Source organism: Kwoniella shivajii, chromosome 3, assembly GCF_035658355.1.
Source record: "Kwoniella shivajii chromosome 3, complete sequence".
Classification (NCBI taxonomy): Eukaryota; Fungi; Basidiomycota; class Tremellomycetes; order Tremellales; family Cryptococcaceae; genus Kwoniella; species Kwoniella shivajii.
Genome location: NC_085910.1, coordinates 2,030,938 through 2,047,967, shown reverse-complemented (window position 1 = coordinate 2,047,967; position 17,030 = coordinate 2,030,938). Strand labels below are relative to the sequence as shown.

The 17,030-nt window shown below is 42.3% G+C and overlaps 6 protein-coding genes across 6 annotated transcripts; 1 reads left to right on the top strand and 5 right to left on the bottom strand.

Annotated features, from left to right (window-relative positions):
• Window positions 1-114: 114 nt before the first annotated feature.
• Window positions 115-3,792, bottom strand: IL334_002946 (uncharacterized protein; the record flags this gene model as incomplete). Its single annotated transcript, XM_062934684.1, has 19 exons — window positions 115-202; window positions 316-396; window positions 496-768; window positions 862-936; window positions 1,008-1,106; window positions 1,182-1,216; window positions 1,279-1,366; window positions 1,424-1,446; window positions 1,502-1,516; window positions 1,570-1,683; window positions 1,759-1,903; window positions 2,024-2,157; window positions 2,242-2,248; window positions 2,310-2,442; window positions 2,524-2,834; window positions 2,922-3,345; window positions 3,429-3,500; window positions 3,641-3,674; window positions 3,742-3,792. The coding sequence occupies 19 exons, from the start codon at window positions 3,790-3,792 to the stop codon at window positions 115-117; spliced, it is 2,202 nt and encodes a 733-aa protein (XP_062790735.1).
• Window positions 3,793-5,693: 1,901 nt separating this feature from the next.
• IL334_002945 (uncharacterized protein) lies at window positions 5,694-7,824 on the bottom strand (the record flags this gene model as incomplete). The annotated part of the gene is made up of 6 exons (XM_062934683.1): window positions 5,694-6,101; window positions 6,222-6,538; window positions 6,604-6,837; window positions 6,902-7,336; window positions 7,452-7,694; window positions 7,806-7,824. The coding sequence occupies 6 exons, from the start codon at window positions 7,822-7,824 to the stop codon at window positions 5,694-5,696; spliced, it is 1,656 nt and encodes a 551-aa protein (XP_062790734.1).
• Window positions 7,825-9,235: 1,411 nt separating this feature from the next.
• Window positions 9,236-10,036, bottom strand: IL334_002944 (uncharacterized protein; the record flags this gene model as incomplete). The annotated part of the gene is made up of 4 exons (XM_062934682.1): window positions 9,236-9,252; window positions 9,332-9,479; window positions 9,600-9,881; window positions 9,983-10,036. 4 exons carry the CDS (start codon window positions 10,034-10,036, stop codon window positions 9,236-9,238), a joined length of 501 nt encoding a protein of 166 aa, XP_062790733.1.
• Window positions 10,037-10,995: 959 nt separating this feature from the next.
• Window positions 10,996-11,838, bottom strand: IL334_002943 (uncharacterized protein; the record flags this gene model as incomplete). The annotated part of the gene is made up of 4 exons (XM_062934681.1): window positions 10,996-11,012; window positions 11,090-11,237; window positions 11,332-11,601; window positions 11,716-11,838. The coding sequence occupies 4 exons, from the start codon at window positions 11,836-11,838 to the stop codon at window positions 10,996-10,998; spliced, it is 558 nt and encodes a 185-aa protein (XP_062790732.1).
• A 1,574-nt stretch (window positions 11,839-13,412) lies between these two features.
• IL334_002942 (60S ribosomal protein L25) lies at window positions 13,413-14,542 on the top strand (the record flags this gene model as incomplete). Its single annotated transcript, XM_062934680.1, has 4 exons — window positions 13,413-13,431; window positions 13,958-14,309; window positions 14,393-14,462; window positions 14,528-14,542. The coding sequence occupies 4 exons, from the start codon at window positions 13,413-13,415 to the stop codon at window positions 14,540-14,542; spliced, it is 456 nt and encodes a 151-aa protein (XP_062790731.1).
• A 409-nt stretch (window positions 14,543-14,951) lies between these two features.
• IL334_002941 (uncharacterized protein) lies at window positions 14,952-16,416 on the bottom strand (the record flags this gene model as incomplete). The annotated part of the gene is made up of 4 exons (XM_062934679.1): window positions 14,952-15,267; window positions 15,371-15,901; window positions 16,036-16,245; window positions 16,373-16,416. The coding sequence occupies 4 exons, from the start codon at window positions 16,414-16,416 to the stop codon at window positions 14,952-14,954; spliced, it is 1,101 nt and encodes a 366-aa protein (XP_062790730.1).
• Window positions 16,417-17,030: the final 614 nt, after the last annotated feature.

The following is a 17,030-nucleotide window of genomic DNA, read 5'->3' as shown; positions in this document are numbered from 1 at the left end:
ATTACATAACCACCCAAACTATTGCATTTTAGATTACACCTAATCACCTTCTCCACCTCGTTACGGCCATTTCAACGCTTCACAATGAACATTGTCTCTGGTCAAATTTCGGCATCAGATTTTCGATTGAGCGCTATCCGGATTTTCTGCTTCTTGATATGCTTCTTCAATCTCTTTACTGTACTTCTTAGCTGCGACATTCCTGTTGACCCCAAGATGTTGATTAGTATCGATGTCACTGTCTGTATTATGATTTCTGACACAACGTGTATCCCCGCAAGAGGGATGGAGCAAGGTTGGACCTGTCATACTCACCTCTTGATTTTCAAGGTTGGAGTCATAACTTCGTCAGGGAAAGGAGCCAAAGTCAGATGAACACCTTTGATGGTTTCAAATCTAGTCATTGCGCTTGTCAGTCCCTGTACTTGCTCGGTATGTACGGAACAAGCGCGGAACACATCAAATCGTGAAAGGCTTCCGAGAGTAAGTACTCACCCGTTTAACTTATGTTCTTTGGCTCTTCTGGCCAATCTCTTCAATACAGCTTTTCTGACTTTCTTATCGGCAACAGCGGATTCGAGTGCAGTGAGATCTTCGGGTTTGAGATTCTTCCCTAAAGAACTGGAAATGACAGATGCAGCTTGAATAGGATCAAGCACTGCTATAGCCACGATGCTGGATCGAGTAGAGTCGCCATGAACCAACAAAGAGGCGAAAAGGGGATCAAGAGCGTAAAGTGATTCGAGCTTTTCTAGAGCGACGTATTCACTAAGATCATCTTGTTAATTAGCTGGAGTGTATTGAAATTGGGAGGACGTGGTATCGTAACATCATTCAGGAGGATCAGTGGACGAAACATACCCTTGACTCAATTTGATCACATTCTTCACCCTATCAACGATCTTCAAATGACCATAAACATCAACTTCGCCAATACTACGTGGGAACGAATGTCAGCTTCTGCATCTGCTACGCGTGCTATTGACGAATTGGGCAGCTCTACTCACTCTCCAGTGTGGAACCAACCGTCTGTATCGATAGTCTCTTCCGTAGCTTTGGGATTGTGCAAGTATCCAGGTGTGATGTTGTATCCTTTGAGGCAGATTCTGGGGATGGATAAAAATAATAATCAGGTTAGAGCACACACCGGTCATTATCAAGTAAAACAGGTTGATACTCACTCTCCTCGCGGATTAGGTTTGTCATTGCTTGTGTACTATGATGAACAGGGCGATCAGACAAATGAAGCTATTTTAGAAAGCAGATTGAGCTACTCACCCCCATTTCAGCTACTTCGACGAGCTTGACATCGTTACAAGGTTGTATGTAACCGACTGTACCGACAGCTCGAACGTCCTGGCCAATGCTGTATCGAGAGCCATCACATTAGCGAAATTCGGAAAACCAACAGGAGTCAACGTACCCTTTGGTGCAGGTTCCGATCGTCTGTCTTGTGCGTTAGCTATTGTCTTGATAAAGTAGACTCAAAATGCGAACATACCTCTGTCATTCCATACTGTGTCAAATACATCAGCAAACATCATATAGAGAAAGGTACAATTGACTTACACCTTGTACAACCTCACATCCGAAACAGATCTTTAGCATTTCATGGACGTCTGAAGTTAGTGGCGCAGCTCCGGAGCACATGTAGACTAATTGACCACCCAATAAAGCTCGAATCTGCATGAGGGCGAATCAGCGATTTTCTGCGCACTTCGCTCTTCCCAGTACGACGCATGTAAGATATTGACTCACCTTTCTGAAAACTAAAGCATCGTATAGCGGATGAGTCACGCTTCCAGTTGTTCGCCAATTGTGTAATTTGGCATCGACGGCTTTTTTAAGTAAAGCACCTTTGAGCCCTCCAGCATCCATTTGGGTCTTCACGGCGGCGTGGATTCTGCGCAATAGCATGTCAGTGTAAGTCTTGACTGCAATATTGTGTGTTGACTAGTACACTATACCAATGATGTACTTGGGCCTACAACACTCAGATGGGAACGAAACGTTGAATACCTACCTGTTGAATACCCTAGGCACACCAGCCATGAACTTGGGTTGGATTATCTGAGCGTCTTCGAGTAATTTGGTGACATCTCCAGTTGTGAAAGCGATAGTACCGTCTCCATAAATGACCACGAAGTGTAAGAAACGCTATTGATTTTGGTATCAGCTTAAACTAGTTTGAATCGATCAAGGATTACGAAAAGACGATCAAAGAAGTGAAATATAGCATACCTCATAGCTGCCGGAAGTCGAGGTAATTAGCATAAAGTGACGACTCGGGTTTAGCTGGATGCACTCACATGTGACTCAGAGGAAGGTAAGAGAGATATTTCCATTCTTGTCCACCTGTAATAGCTTCGTTTGAACCGAGAACATTTGATCGAACGGCGTAAGTCAAGTTTTTGTTGGTCAATACGACACCTTTTGGATCACCTAGAAAGGTCGAGTGATTCCCGGTTAGTTTCAGTCGCACATTGACTTTGCAGTAGCATCGTGATAATTGTATTTACTCACCGGTAGTTCCGCTGGTATAGGAGATAGTAGCTATTCGTTCTCTGTCTAATTGGAGATCATTCTGATCACCCTTAACAGGTCCGGGTTCCAAGTAAATCTCATTGGTGGAACCCCATTTCTCAAGTTCGTCCATGGTCATAAGCTCAATACCGATACTTGCTGCCCATTGAGAAAGCAGATTATGTTCAGATGGTGCAAGGGGATCCATCGAAACGACGATCCTCAAAGAAGGGCATTTAGGAGCCATTTTGAGTATGGAAGCAAGATGATTGGAAGATGCGAAAGTGATTGAAATTGGACAATGATTTGTACTGTATCGTACATCAAACATCAGCAGATGGACCATCATCAGAAAACAAGCGCTTTAGTGGAGTGAGAGGAGAGATGATTGTGCGTACATGTATTGAGCTACATCTGGACCTAAGGTTTCATAGAAACTGACTCCGACTAAACCATAAGCTTGACAAGCTAAATCGATAATTTGCCATTCCTCCCTATTTTTACTCCAAATTCCAACCGCCCAACCTCTTCTCGAACCACCTTTGGCTTTGTTGGAATTGCCGTAATATGGTACACCAGGATGAGTGATTTCGGGTGGACTAGCGCCATTATTGGATATGGAAGATTGTAATCTACCTTGTCTTTCCAGAGCTAATAAAGCTGAACCTAAATTTGATCTCCGAGTTTGGATCTCTTCGTATGTTGTGGGTACTAGTGTACGGGAATAAGTAGGTTCTTGAGTTGCAGAAGATGGAGCGGCGGGTGAGGATGGAAGTAATGCTCGACGAAGGAATAAGGCTCTCGAAGGATGTCTCGCAACAGCTATTTCCACGATTTTCGAAAATCAGTCGGATATCGAACTTGATGACATAATCTCTATAAGAGAGGGGGAAAAGACAACTTACATTGTTCGAATAATTCGAAGAGTGTTGTCGGCTCATTAGGAAGAGATGCATACCATTCTTTAGTCCAGATAGCTGAAAATGTGGTGATCAGCTGACGACAATATTTCACCCCTGAAGAGAGAAACACTAACCACATGTATATATCTCTACATTATGAGCCAGCCCCTTGGTCAGCATCTCTAGAGTCGATTATGATGAAAGATCCAGCTTACCACTTTGACCTTCAGCCTTAGTGCCAGCTATGGGCTGCAAAATACAGAAGAACATTTCATTAAGACAACGCTCGATGTCAATTTAAGGATGATGGACTTACCGCACTGAGCCTATTAAGATTTAGGTCGTCTGGGTAATTGACAAATGGCATTTTGATCGATCAAGATATCTTGTACAGTTAACAATGGTCCGATTGATATCCTAGCTATAATAATGAGGAAGAGGTGGTCCTACGCTGATGATCGGTCACTGCTTGATTGGGATACAGGATATGGGATGAAGCGAATAGCTGCAGGGGAAATAGCGAAAGGATGTTTGTTGTTGTTGATTGTGATTGTGATTGACCGTGAGTAGCAATACACGTTTGCACTATTCAGATCGGACTGATTTCAAACCGATACTAAAGAGTGAATGCAACTGTAACTGATATTCACCACTTACTACTCTGTACAAGAGGGGGCGGGGGGGGGGTGGTGACTACGAATCCAGTTGAATTGACTGAATTGTTGTACTCGTAAACTGCATGTGCAAAATATCCCGGTTAATTCGGACACCAGCAATACCCGAACAAACAACGTAAACTCCCCTTCCCTTCCCCTTCCCTTCCCATCCCCCTACGGCCATATTTAGACTACATCTGCACGTTATACAAGATGTCATCAGCACCATACGAGTACATATGTAGATGAAATGTCCCACTAGTTCTCCGAGTAACACGGCAGCCTTTTTCGCTATTGACGAATTTAAAAAAAAAACTCGGTCGCCGGTGTACTCTACCGTAAATGCTTGCCTTTCTTTGTCTCTGAAGTTACTTTGAAAGAAAGTGGCAGTGAAGCATCTTATCACTCATCATCACCTCAAGCAATGTCAACGAACGTCCCCTTTATTCAAACCTCAAGGGGTTCTGATGACGACCGTCGCAGTCTTGCTCTAGACCGTAGAGCCTTGGAGTTTGCTCTAGCGAGTTGTCTGGCCAACGTCGAACTAACATGTACTAAATTTACCTGGCTGTCTGTTTATACCAGGCCCCAAAGCGTGTCCAGATGCGCCTTGCAGTGATATCAGAGATAGAGATAGAGTGAGTCCTGTCCGTCATGCGTTGTCATTGCCGCGTGATAATTCGGCTGATACACAACGCGAATGGATAGTGTTGCCAAGCGAAGATTTTCATGGGACGAAAAAAAGAGACTTACACTTTGACCTATCAGGAGTGGGTTAGGGAAGCTCAATGGGCTTCTAAGCGTTGATACAAGTGAAACAATTTCGCCTTCGATACGTGCACTATGCATCCTTCTTTTGACTTCGTAACGTATCGATACCACTTCTCGTAAGCCACAGAATCCACTTTCCTTGTAAGCGGGGAGCGGTCTCTGCACCCGCATCGCATTTTCCCAAAGGTCAAATCTATAACCATCCTGCTATGATAAGGTGATATTCTCTTTTCCTTTTCAGGACCATGGGTGGTGCTTGGTGTATAGGCAGCACCAACTTTCATGATTTGGAATTTGCCAAGTTGCCAGCACTTCTAGCTCATTTGACTTGTGAGCAGGAGATTGTCCCGACTATTAAAAACTTTGAATTAAGTCAGGTTTCATCTGCAGATGGTGATACAATGCATTGCCCCTAGCCTCTTCACTAAAAACTGTTGGATAAATGAATGGAGAGAAATGAAAAGCAGAATTTAAGGGTATATAAATGTTATGAACAAAAATGATAAGGATTGTTGATTAATCTTGGAAACTATCCTTACTATGCCTTCGATCATCGCATATGGAATGAAGAATGAGGATATATACTATAAATTAATATCTCCACGAGAGATTTTGACAGAAGAGGATAAGCTATCTGACGAGAGAACCGAACACAGACTACGAACCGGACTACTTTTCTCTAATCACACGAATTATCTTTTCTTTATACATTGTTTTCTTCACCTGACTTCACTTCAAAGACCCCTCGACCCGAACCCACTTTCCAAACCCAGCTCCGAGACTGATTTACCACCTGCATCCAAACTCCGTAGCACGCCAGTATTTACAACTTGGTCAAAGTTTAAAGTTTTAATGGATTTTCACTTGTATCCATTAACCCTTCCACTTTTACAGCATCTGAAGGTTTGTCGCCTTGGGGATCAGATTTGATCTGTTCAATTTTTTTGGGATGTGAAGTCCTTTGTAATGCTTGAGGTGTTGGTACAGTGGGTGATCCTATAGAAGAGAAACTAGGTGGGATAGGTGAAGGTGGAGAATTTGATGTATTGATGGATTTCGCTGCTGATGTTTTTTGCGTTGATGATGATCCTGTTCCAGCTTGTGTTTCTGTTCCAGCTGGAGTGGATCCTGTTGTAGTTGAATCAGATTCATCCCCTGAATCCATAGCTGAATCACCATCCTCATCTAGTAATTCTACAGAACCTTTCTTACTTTCAGTGTTCAACGCAGCTTCGGCTTTATCGTCATCCTGAAAATAAAAGAAAACAACAAGATCAGAAAAAAATAGGTCAACCTTTAATTCATATCATTTCTACAATTATTGAAACAGAACAAGCGAGGCTGAGGGATGTTAAGCATCACTACTCACAATCTCATCAGTTACATTCTTGGGTTTGGTTTTCCCTTCTACCCCCTTATTATCAATCAAACCTGTATCAGGTTTGTCCGCACTGGTATCGATCCCTTTTCCCTCTTCTCCGATTATTTGAATCTCGTCCTCGTCGTCGTCGCTGTCGTAAGCTGGTCGGAAGGTGATTCCTGAGGCGCCAAGGATGGAAGCAATATTTGCTAATCCACCGGCACCTGCCACTCTGAAACCGGAACTTGAAAGTGCATTACCACCGGTGGTACTAGCTTGATTTTGGCCAAAGATGTCGGGAACAGATGCAGGGGTATCGTAACCAACTGATACAGCGAGCGTCAGGGTGGTGATGTGGTGTAGCAGCTAAAGCAAATAGTTAACAACTTACATTTCTTATCCACTCGTCCTTTGACCCATTCTTGCCATTCTTCGGGTGTTCGTCCATTCAATAGAGCAACAATCACAACAGTCATGTTATCACACCCGATACCTCCTGTTTCTGAGTCGGTAGCAAGACATTTGACCATCATATCCTCTGCAATTTTGCCGAGCTCGTCACCATTGGCAATAGCTCGTCGGGTGAAATCAACAACTTGTTGAGACGATAGACAATCCCAAATACCTAAAGTCGAATCGTCAGCGATGCTTTCAGGCCCTAAACTTCGTGTGATATGGTATGAACTCACCGTCACAGGCCAATACCAAGAACTCTTCCTCTCCGTCAAGTTTGTGGGTGATAATTTCAGGATCGGCGGTGACGATTTGTTTTTCAGGAGCAAGAGAATAGTTTTGCTTGAATTCGAAATCACCAATAGCTCTAGACAAGGCGAGATTACCGTTTACCCGACCAAATTCTACGAATCCTCCTGCGGATGTGATACGGGCAGTTTCCTCCTTGTTGGTAGGTTTATGATCATAAGACATGGCTTTTGCTTCACCTTTGTACCCTAACACCGATCGGGAGTCTCCAGAGTTGGCAACAATGATCCGACCATCTTTTGTTATTAATCCAACAACAGCGGTACATCCTGAAGGGTCATTGAAGAAATTTGGGTCTGCTCTAAGATCTTCATCTGTTTTCAAGAATGTTTGCTTGAGTGCGACTTCGAATTCTCCATTTTCTATAGTTGGTGATTTGAACGGTCAGTCCCCGTTCTCGATTCTCGTTTCGGACATTTCTCAATAAGTGGACGAGTTCACTACACCAAAATTGTGGAAAAGACAGGGAACACTCACTATAAGCATCTGATCCAGCTAATCTGGTATGTAATGTGGTTCCTGTATATTTAGCAACTGATGATCCACCATGACCATCGAATACACCGAACAGAGCATGAGCATCTTCTTCATCTTCCTCATCGTTATCATTCGTTACTGTCGATCCTGCAGGTTGTTGAGGGATATCAGGTGACGGTGTGATCGTTTTTGATGAATCGGTAGGGGGTAAAAAGAGGTGTACTGAATGAGCATCTTCCATACCTGAAGAATTTGTAGTACAGCAGAACGAAATTAGTCGATAAACAATCAATTACATGAAGGCCGGGAGGCTATCGGTAAGAAAGAGTATTGATGTGAAAATCACAGACTCACTGATACGCCATCCTTGCATGTCAGATAACCCTACCCAATACTTCTTTCCTCTAATGACAGAAGTGGTGTGCTTCTCAGTGACTGGGTATTATAACGCATTCATCCATTGGGGAAGTTTTCCATTGTTCAGTGTATAATCAATGCGATAAAGTTTGAGGAAAAGTGTATTTTCAGACAGGTCGTGTGAGGGAACAAAGGGATGGTAACAATCGAAGAAGAGTGGAGTCAAGTGATAACGCAGATATCAGCATTACTTAATCTTTGCATCGGAGATAGAATCACAACTGACCTGGTTCAGAAAGTGTTTGACCCTATTGTCCAACAGCGATATCATCGTTCGTGGTGGTCGTCATCCAGAAGATTTGTGAGAGGAGGGAGGTGAGGTGCAGTTTAATGAGTCAGCATCGCATTTTTCGTTATTCATCCAATTTCGACGCGTCATTCAAACAAGCCATTCAGTAACCCAACTCCATTCTTCGTATTTTCACACAGCAGCTCTAAGCATCGTCCAGCTGGGGAACAATGACTTACCATGATGTATTACTGCTTGATGTAAGATTGATGAAGATCAAGATGGGGATTGATGGGGATATACGGATGGAAGTCGGGAGAAGTTTAAATTGAAGGAAAGAGATTGAAAAGGGGTGAGTTTGGTTACTAAAGCGGAGTTTCGCTACTGAATCTAGTTAGTTGTGGGATGTCGTAATAATCCGTTGGGTAGATCTGTATCCTAGCTTCTTCGTTGACTAACTATAATTATATATCTATATCTTTCAGATCAATGATATCTACCTGTGAATGAGATTGAGATAGAACAAGTTGATAGAATGGATTTAAATGATGATAATACAAGTGAATTCAATGAAATGTGAATATAAGGGTTTTCAGTTGAAAAGAATGACTTGTTAATTACAAAAAAAAGGTATTAATCGGCCGGAGCGGTTAAGTTTTCTGCCAGCAGCGTACATTCATTCGGCTCTATCTTTACATGCTGCGTTGTCATGATTTCATATGCATGTCATCGCATTCATACCTGTTGTCGATCAAATGCTCTACTTCTTGCTCTCTTCGCTTCATATTTGTCATGCATACGGGAATGTACTCTGTCACTCTGATTCTGTTCTCCTCCTCATATCCTCTCTCTTTTTTTTCCCACTGCAAACTTGATTTGTTTATGATCTGCCACGCCGATGACGATATCCCCCCCCCCCTATGAATTCAGGGTAAAAATAGAAAAAACAGCGAGTCACCATACGATACCAACCAAAAACATGGAGCACGTGGAGATTTACCAGAAAAAAGTTAGATATCTGATAACAAATTGTACTTTGTGATCGTATATTCGTATAAAGTGCATAGAACAGTAAGAACAGAAGTACCATGATTACAGAGCAAAGGACGATATAGACCATGCTGGTCTGTGATTGGACCTACCCAAAGATGAGACCTGACATACACGCGAGACTGATCAGCGAGCTTACTGACACTGATGAGATCGCGATGGAAAAATTCAATTTGGGACTTACCAAAAGTCAATCCGTTACCGAGATTTTGGAGTAAACCCGATACACCGGAAAGAAGACCTCTGAGGACTTCGACGACTCCCGAAAGGACAAGTTGAAGACCTACCAAGAGTGTATTGAGGCCCGTGTCAATCTCAAGTATGAGTGAGCCCTATATGACGACTACGGTTAGCTACTTCATTCATCGATCATCACTCTGTGTACCCGATGATGTTGATGATGCAATACTTTCCAAGAACACTACCTGAGTGAATGAGATGGAAATACTCACGATCAAAGGCATCTTCTTCAGATCATCTTTGATATTCATAACAGCTTCAACGACATCTTTGATGACATCCGCTAAAACACCTCCCACTTTATCCAAATCGTTACCATCCTTATCTTCAAGTGGTGATCCAGCTTGTTTGGTCAATTGGGATAAATCATGCTTGACTCCTGCAGAAGGAAATTTGGCACTGGCTCCAGCTATAGCATTTCGAATGGAAGAAAGAGCGTTGGAGGCGTCATCGTATGTTATATCCGGGTTGCGAAGTATCTCGACTGGTTTAGCCTGAAGTTGACGTGACAATTTTCAGGTGTAAGCTGGTATTATAGTGATCCCTCGCCAGATCAAAGGCGCTTAGAGTTAGAGTGGATACTGGATACACTTACAATCTGTTCTTTGAGCTTCTGAGAAAGATCTAATGCTGAGTCTCGAGGATCCATTTTCGGTATATCTTATCTCTGGGATTGTGAATCAAAAAGGTGATCAGAAAATCTTGTAACACGATTATGGTGTTGTATTTTCGTAGATGTCATTCCAATTTATATGTAGTTTGTGCGAAGATGACTGATGATCTTTCATTACATCATAATTGGCCGACGATGAAGCCATCTCTCGATGTGGAGTGACAAAACAAAGGATCTCTTTACAGAGTTCGTCACTTTGCCTTCAGGATACACTCCTTCTCAGAGGATAGGTGACGTATGAAGCGTCATACATATGGACAATGCATCATGCTGTGTGCGAAAGGTACATGTTCAGATTCGGGCTGGAAGAGACGTTAGGTGCGATGCGCTTTGTTATCTCACATGAAACACCTTCTGGGACATTTCGGGGGGAAATGATGAAGTCCCTTGTCCTTCACACGCACGGAGCGCCTACACCGTTCCTTGTCGTTCGCGAGATGAGGATTACCATGATTTAAGCTGTGCGATGTAAGATATGGTGGTATTGTCTTATCTGCTAGGTTGCAGCAGAGACGTGGCAACTTGGTTCTCGATTACTCAGGTGAGCTATTCGATCTTGTTGTCTCGGACTGTATTCATCCTTTCAAACCGCGCAGGAAAGATCGCTTCCGCAATTTGTAGCTTGTTCCCGGATCATTTTCAAGAATCATTTCTCATCACCTGCATCTGCCTAGCTAATTAGGGATGGTCGAGCTGCACATGTTAAAACCAGACTTCAAACCTAAGAATACCAAATACGTGAGATTCACTTCGTTGCTGCATAAACTCATTTCCATACCTATCGCTATGGAAACAGAAAATAACAATAAGGCATCACAAGTAAAACTATATACAATCAAAGTTCTGTCCTTGCTACTCATACCAAATGATTAAATGTAAGGAACGAAAAGTAAAAGTTATGCTACATGTGTTCATCCTGCGATCTTGAGAGTGAATCAAGCCAAGATAAGTCCTAGGTATACATGAATCGTTAGTCGTAAGAAATCATACACATAGTACCTGAATTTGATCAGAATAAATAGAACTCACCGGCAAGAAGACCATTACCCAAGTTTTGTAAGAGGTTTGCAACTCCACTCAAAAGGCCTTGGAGGATCTCGATGACACCAGCGAGGACAAGTTCGACGCCTAAAAGAAGCGTGTTGAGTCCGAAATCAATATCAATGATGAGTGCTCCCTACGCGATGCATGAATCAGCTTTAATCTCTTTATATCTCACAAGTCGACAGAATGGTCTGTAAAGAAGTGTCTGCGGGGATTTCAGGACTTACGATTAATGGGAGACCTTTCAGATCATCTGCTAAACCTTCAACGGCCACAACGATGTCCTTGATCACTTCAGCCAAGACTTGACCGACAATAGATAGATCATCTCTCTTCTCCAATGATAAAGATGAAGCCAGACCTTCCAAATCTCTCTTGGCAGTGGCGGAACCAATAGATACAGTAGCTACTGAAATTGCAGATTTGATAGAAACTAAAGCGGATGTAGCATCTGCAGCTGAAACGTCTGATGATTTCAGTGTGGTGATTGGACCAGCCTAAAATCGTGTCTCAAGTCAACTCTCCTTCGTGATTGATTGAAAGATGTTATGACAAGAAGACGAAATGGAAAGGATTGGAACGGGAGTGTGGATGATCTGGAAGATACTCACAATGACATTTTGGAGAGTGGAGACTACATCAACTGCAGTAGCCCTCTTTTCGATGGCAATAGGTTTGGAGGCTGCCAATCCAAGGAAAGGAAGAGCGAGTAAAGCGAGTTTAGCAAAGTACATGATGAATGAGGTTGATCTTGTTGATTTGGTAGTCAAGTGATTGAGAAAGAAGATGGTAGTTTTGGTATTCGTTGGTTTGAGTTGGGGTTGTGTTGTTCTAAGAAGACCAGGTTTAACGACTATTTATACCTTTGCCTTTTGCCTTTTGGAATCGTATCCCCATTTTGACTATTCTGTCATGCACGAGGGCTGAGATATCATGCGTCATCACCATCATCAAGCACGTCATTGAAATCCTTCATCTCACCACCCATCGTCATTTCTTTACTGAAATAGAGACCCAAGCTTTCGATAGGAGGTAGATTAAACGTTTGGAAGGTGTTTGTTCCTTATCGGGAAATACCACTCCGAGGTCCATGTTGTCAGTGAACAGGGGAACATCGTCATGGAGCTCTACATCTCGCAACGAACATTCTCTATTCTTTTTGAGGGTGGTCTTGTAGCTTCGTTCCTTCGAAGAACAAACAACATCCTCGATGTCGGTTTGATACATGTTAAAGTGTGGTGTAAGACGTCATTCTTCCCTGCATCACATCTCCGTTTCAATCATACACACAAGAATCGGAAGCAATCTTGACCGAACTTCCTTCATTCGTGTGTATCGATCGTCTTCTGCGGGTAAAAAAGTCTGGATTTGTATATCTCAAAGTGGGGAAAACCGGTTTGATCGTTCCTGTTTTACTTTGAAACGCCGTTTACTCCTGGATGCTTTTCGCACGTTTACACGGTGATTAGTAGCAGATATGTCGTTATCGACGTCAGAGTCAGCGACGAAGTGAGAGTTGCTGCCATTGACGTGTGGATGACGCATAAGACACGTCAGTGATGTATACGCCCCAATCGTGAATGATTCGAAAGGATGAATACATGAGCATGCTGAAGATCCAGTCCGGCATATTGGTTTTTGAATTGGAGGGAGAAACAAAGAGAGAGTACCATGATTATTGGATGATATCGAGATACACTGAGCGTCATATATATGATCCATCATTACCTGATGGGATTCTAAGCAGGATACTGGGATGGATTAACCATCAGGATTGGGTGTTTACAATGATAATTGCCATAAACTCCCGCATTGTTCGCACGCGACATGAATACAAAGACGAAAACTTCGGCGATAAGATATCCCCGACTTCGATGAGAAACGCCGTCAAGTCAAGTAGTATGATGAGTGTGGCACTTTACACATCCCTCACCATAGGATGATTTCCTCTCTTACTACTACTTCTACTACTTTGCCACGCAATATTGAATCGTGTTACCCTGAACCATGTTCAAAGTGATTTCCTGGTATGGTGAAGATTTTATTCCATGGTGGTTGCAGCATCCCCTTTGGTGCTTCACTTCCACTGTACTCCACTCACTCACTGCTTTGCTCAGCCTGCCTGTTTGTGCAATACCGATCAAAGAGGTCTTTTCATCTTTGCGGCCCATTACTGATCCTCCTTTTTCTTCAACCATCAAGCCTGTAAGTCCATCTCTCAGACATCAACATTATATCAATATCAAGCTTTAACAAGAGAGTCGTACTGATCTGTTCAATCAAATAAAAATAGGTATAATCCGTCAAAATGGCTCCTTCCAACAAGGGTGAGTATACCTTTTAGAGATAAATCGGTTCCGGTTTGGTTAGGTTTGGCCTGGTTCTGGTTCAGTTCATCAGGAAAAGATAGCTCTTTAGAAATGGATATTGAGGATGGTTCACGAAGAAGATACGAGATACTACATAAGATTATGGATACTCGACCATGGAAAAGCACGAAATCGACATCAAGGATTGGATGGATGGATGGTGTGTATGTCTAGAGCGATATCAAGAGCACCTTGGAGATACTGGGGAACGTTGGCTGGACCATTGAAGGACGAGAAAGCGTCGTTCTTATCGCCTCTGCGTGATGAAGGACATGTCTTTGATCTCTGTTCAACTAGATTAGGGGAGGAGGATCAAGGTCAACATCGGAAGGATAAAGCAAATTCGTTATCTGGGCTGCATTGAATCTGAACCAAACCAAACCAAACCAAATCAAGCCAAACCGACCCGAATCATCTCACTCTCATCGGTCGTCCATATTTCTATCGATGTGCTTGCTGACATTGTTATGATAATTTATTTTAGCCTCGGCCAAACCCCAAGATGCTAAAGCCAAATCAGCTAAAAAAGCAGCACTCAAAGGAACATCTTCTGGAGCCGTAAGAAAAGTACGAACTTCAGTTTCTTTCCATCGACCCAACACACTTCGATTACCTCGTGCTCCTCGATACCCCCGAAAATCCGTTCCTCACCTTCCTCGAATGGATCAATTCAGAACCATCCAACATCCTCTTAACACCGAATCTGCCATGAAAAAAATCGAAGAACACAACACCCTCGTTTTCATCGTTGATATCAAATCAAACAAGAGAAACATCAAAGATGCCGTTAAAAAACTCTACGATGTTGATGCCGCCAAGGTCAACACCCTTATCAGGTGAGTTACCATATCAAGTCATATCATATCTTTTTACATATCGAGGCATGACACATCGCTTACTTGCTTTGTTATCCCAACAGACCCGACGGTAAGAAGAAGGCTTACGTTAGATTGACCGCCGACTTCGACGCTCTTGAGGTTGCCAACAAGGTGAGTTTTCATCAATCACTGTGTTGCCCCCATTTGAGATACTTTACTGATGAGCATTGCTATAGATCGGTTTCATTTAATCGGTGTTAGAAACTTGTTGGGAAATCCCTTTTTCTTTTTCTTTTTTCGAAGGAATAAAAAACGAAGATAGTGAAGAGAAGGGGATTTTTAGGGGATAGGATCTGTATTTTGGCGTCATGCATGGCTTCCACGACTAATTCAGAGGTTTGAGCGGGTAAGCAAATTATTTACAAGGTCTAGCTGCAGCATGGGGATGGGCAAGACATGAGCGGGGGATGTGACTGCTCATTGTTCTTGGTCTCGGTCATGATCTTGCTGGCAGGGAGCAGGTCAATGTGTTCATCAACTGACATTGCATCATATATGATATCATATGTACTAATCAGACCGGGATACAATAAGTGAGGAGTCTCTCCTCCTGGATATAGGACAAGCTGTGAAAGAAGACTTGTCCTCCGTTGTTACTCATTAATCTTTTAAATCAGCTTGAAATTCAATCCATCTTTCACCTGTTCCTTTCTTAGGATTACCTTCTGCGTCTAATTCTAATATATCCCTCTCAACGAATATCGTTTCGCCATTATCTTTCACGAGAATGATGGTAGACGTTCTCGTGCCATACCATTTTGGTTTTGGTTCCAGTTTCGAGTCCGAGTCTTCTTTCCGGTCTTTCACTTCTACAGATGGATTATGAAAGTTCTCTGTTTCGCGTGAGGGGATTGTGATCAAAGGTATTTGGGTTGATGAGAAGGAATCTGATTCTTTGTTTATTGGTATTGATTGTCTATATTGCCCCGGCCCATGTCATTTTATGGTCAGTCTCCCTCTTCTCAAGTCATTCTACGTGGTGGGTAATCAGGGACAGGAGAAAAGCGGATATGACTTACGATAGAACGTTGAACATTCTTTCTACCAAACGTTTATCATCTTCATTTCTTTCTTTCCATTCTTTTATATTCTCTTTCATCCTATTTCGACCTTGAATCACTTTAGGCCAAGGTTCATTCATTGGTGAGTTACTTATACCCAAACATTCACATTCTAGATTATCTTTCACGTCTTTTTCGTTATCGTTATCGTCATCATCCTCATTTAGACCTGGATTCAGATTCAGATCGATCAAAGATGGTATAGGTCTATTTGTGAGGTAACCAATTTCAGGCAATGCCCGTATCGATTTCTTGAGTGAGAATAAAAGTAAATTGAATCCTTCATATTCTCCTACTTGAGAAAGATGTGAAGATAAATAATCATGCACTGATAATGGTGATGGTGTACTCGAGTCTGTTGGTGTTGAAGTTGAAGTGCAAGTTGCTGGAGAGGTAGAAAGAAGGAATTCTTTCAGCAATAATCCACGAGAAGGTGGATTAGGTGATGGTTCCAATGGTGGTGTAGGAGGTGTAAGTCTTACATTCGTACTATACATATATGATACATAAGCCAGTTAAATCAGTATGTGTACCTTCGTATGTAAGTGAAAATACCGATTCATTGGAGATGGCGCAATAAAAAAAAGGAAATAAATGAACACAAAGAAACAAGTGTAACTCACAGAATACCAATTCTCAAATCTCTTGTTATACCTAACCAAGTACCACCGTTAGTTGGACCTTTATCGATCCCAGATAATATCCATCCCTGTTCTTCGTTTCCATTTCCACTGTTGCTGAATTCGGGATTGGAGTTGGGAGAAGAAAAGTTATGCCATTGGGCAGGAGCAGTAGGTCGTGCGAGATATTCGTCTCTATTCGAAGCTAGGATACTATGATCGAAATATTGGTTTACCTTTAGCTTTCGATCATTGTAATGATACAGGAGAACACAGGCATGTAGTCTCATGAGTGTGGAGTAAATGGTTTCTAAGGACTGGGACTGAGAATGTCACTTACAGCTTGAATCCAGGTTGAGTGACAGTGAAGAAAGCGATACACATATTATGATCAGTAAAATAATCAATTTATCAATTTGTCGATATCAAGAACAAATGTGTATATAGTGTATTGAGGGAAGGAAGTGGGATGAAACAAGTATATGGTATGTTCTATGAGTTATAACAACTACTATATCTCAACTGAAGGCATTACGCAGGTTGATATGATGATGTTCTGTCCCATAGCGAAGTCGAAAGAAGTCTTCTAAGATTATAAAAGGAGCTACGAAGGCGTTTATATGTCCAGTCACCAGAGCTGATGAGATCTTCATGCAGCCTTCCAAATTCGTACGACCTCAAGCCAAATATACGTATGTGCCTTCCTGTAAGACACCAATGAGCGCAACTAGTGACCTGTGGGACGATGAGGATGTTACTTGAGAGGATATAAATTGATTGGTTTTCGAATGATATTTTGGTCGGTCAAATCCAATCGTCCTTTAACCGGTGAAACCCGTCTTTCGAGTAGCCTGAATCACCAACCATGCTCAAGTATGCGACCGCGAATGTGCTGGCGAATAATATCACGCAGGAATGCATATACATCTGCTGAGCTTTGTCATCTGCAGATAAAGCATCTCATGATTTAAGCCTTATTAATCTGACCGTGAACACAT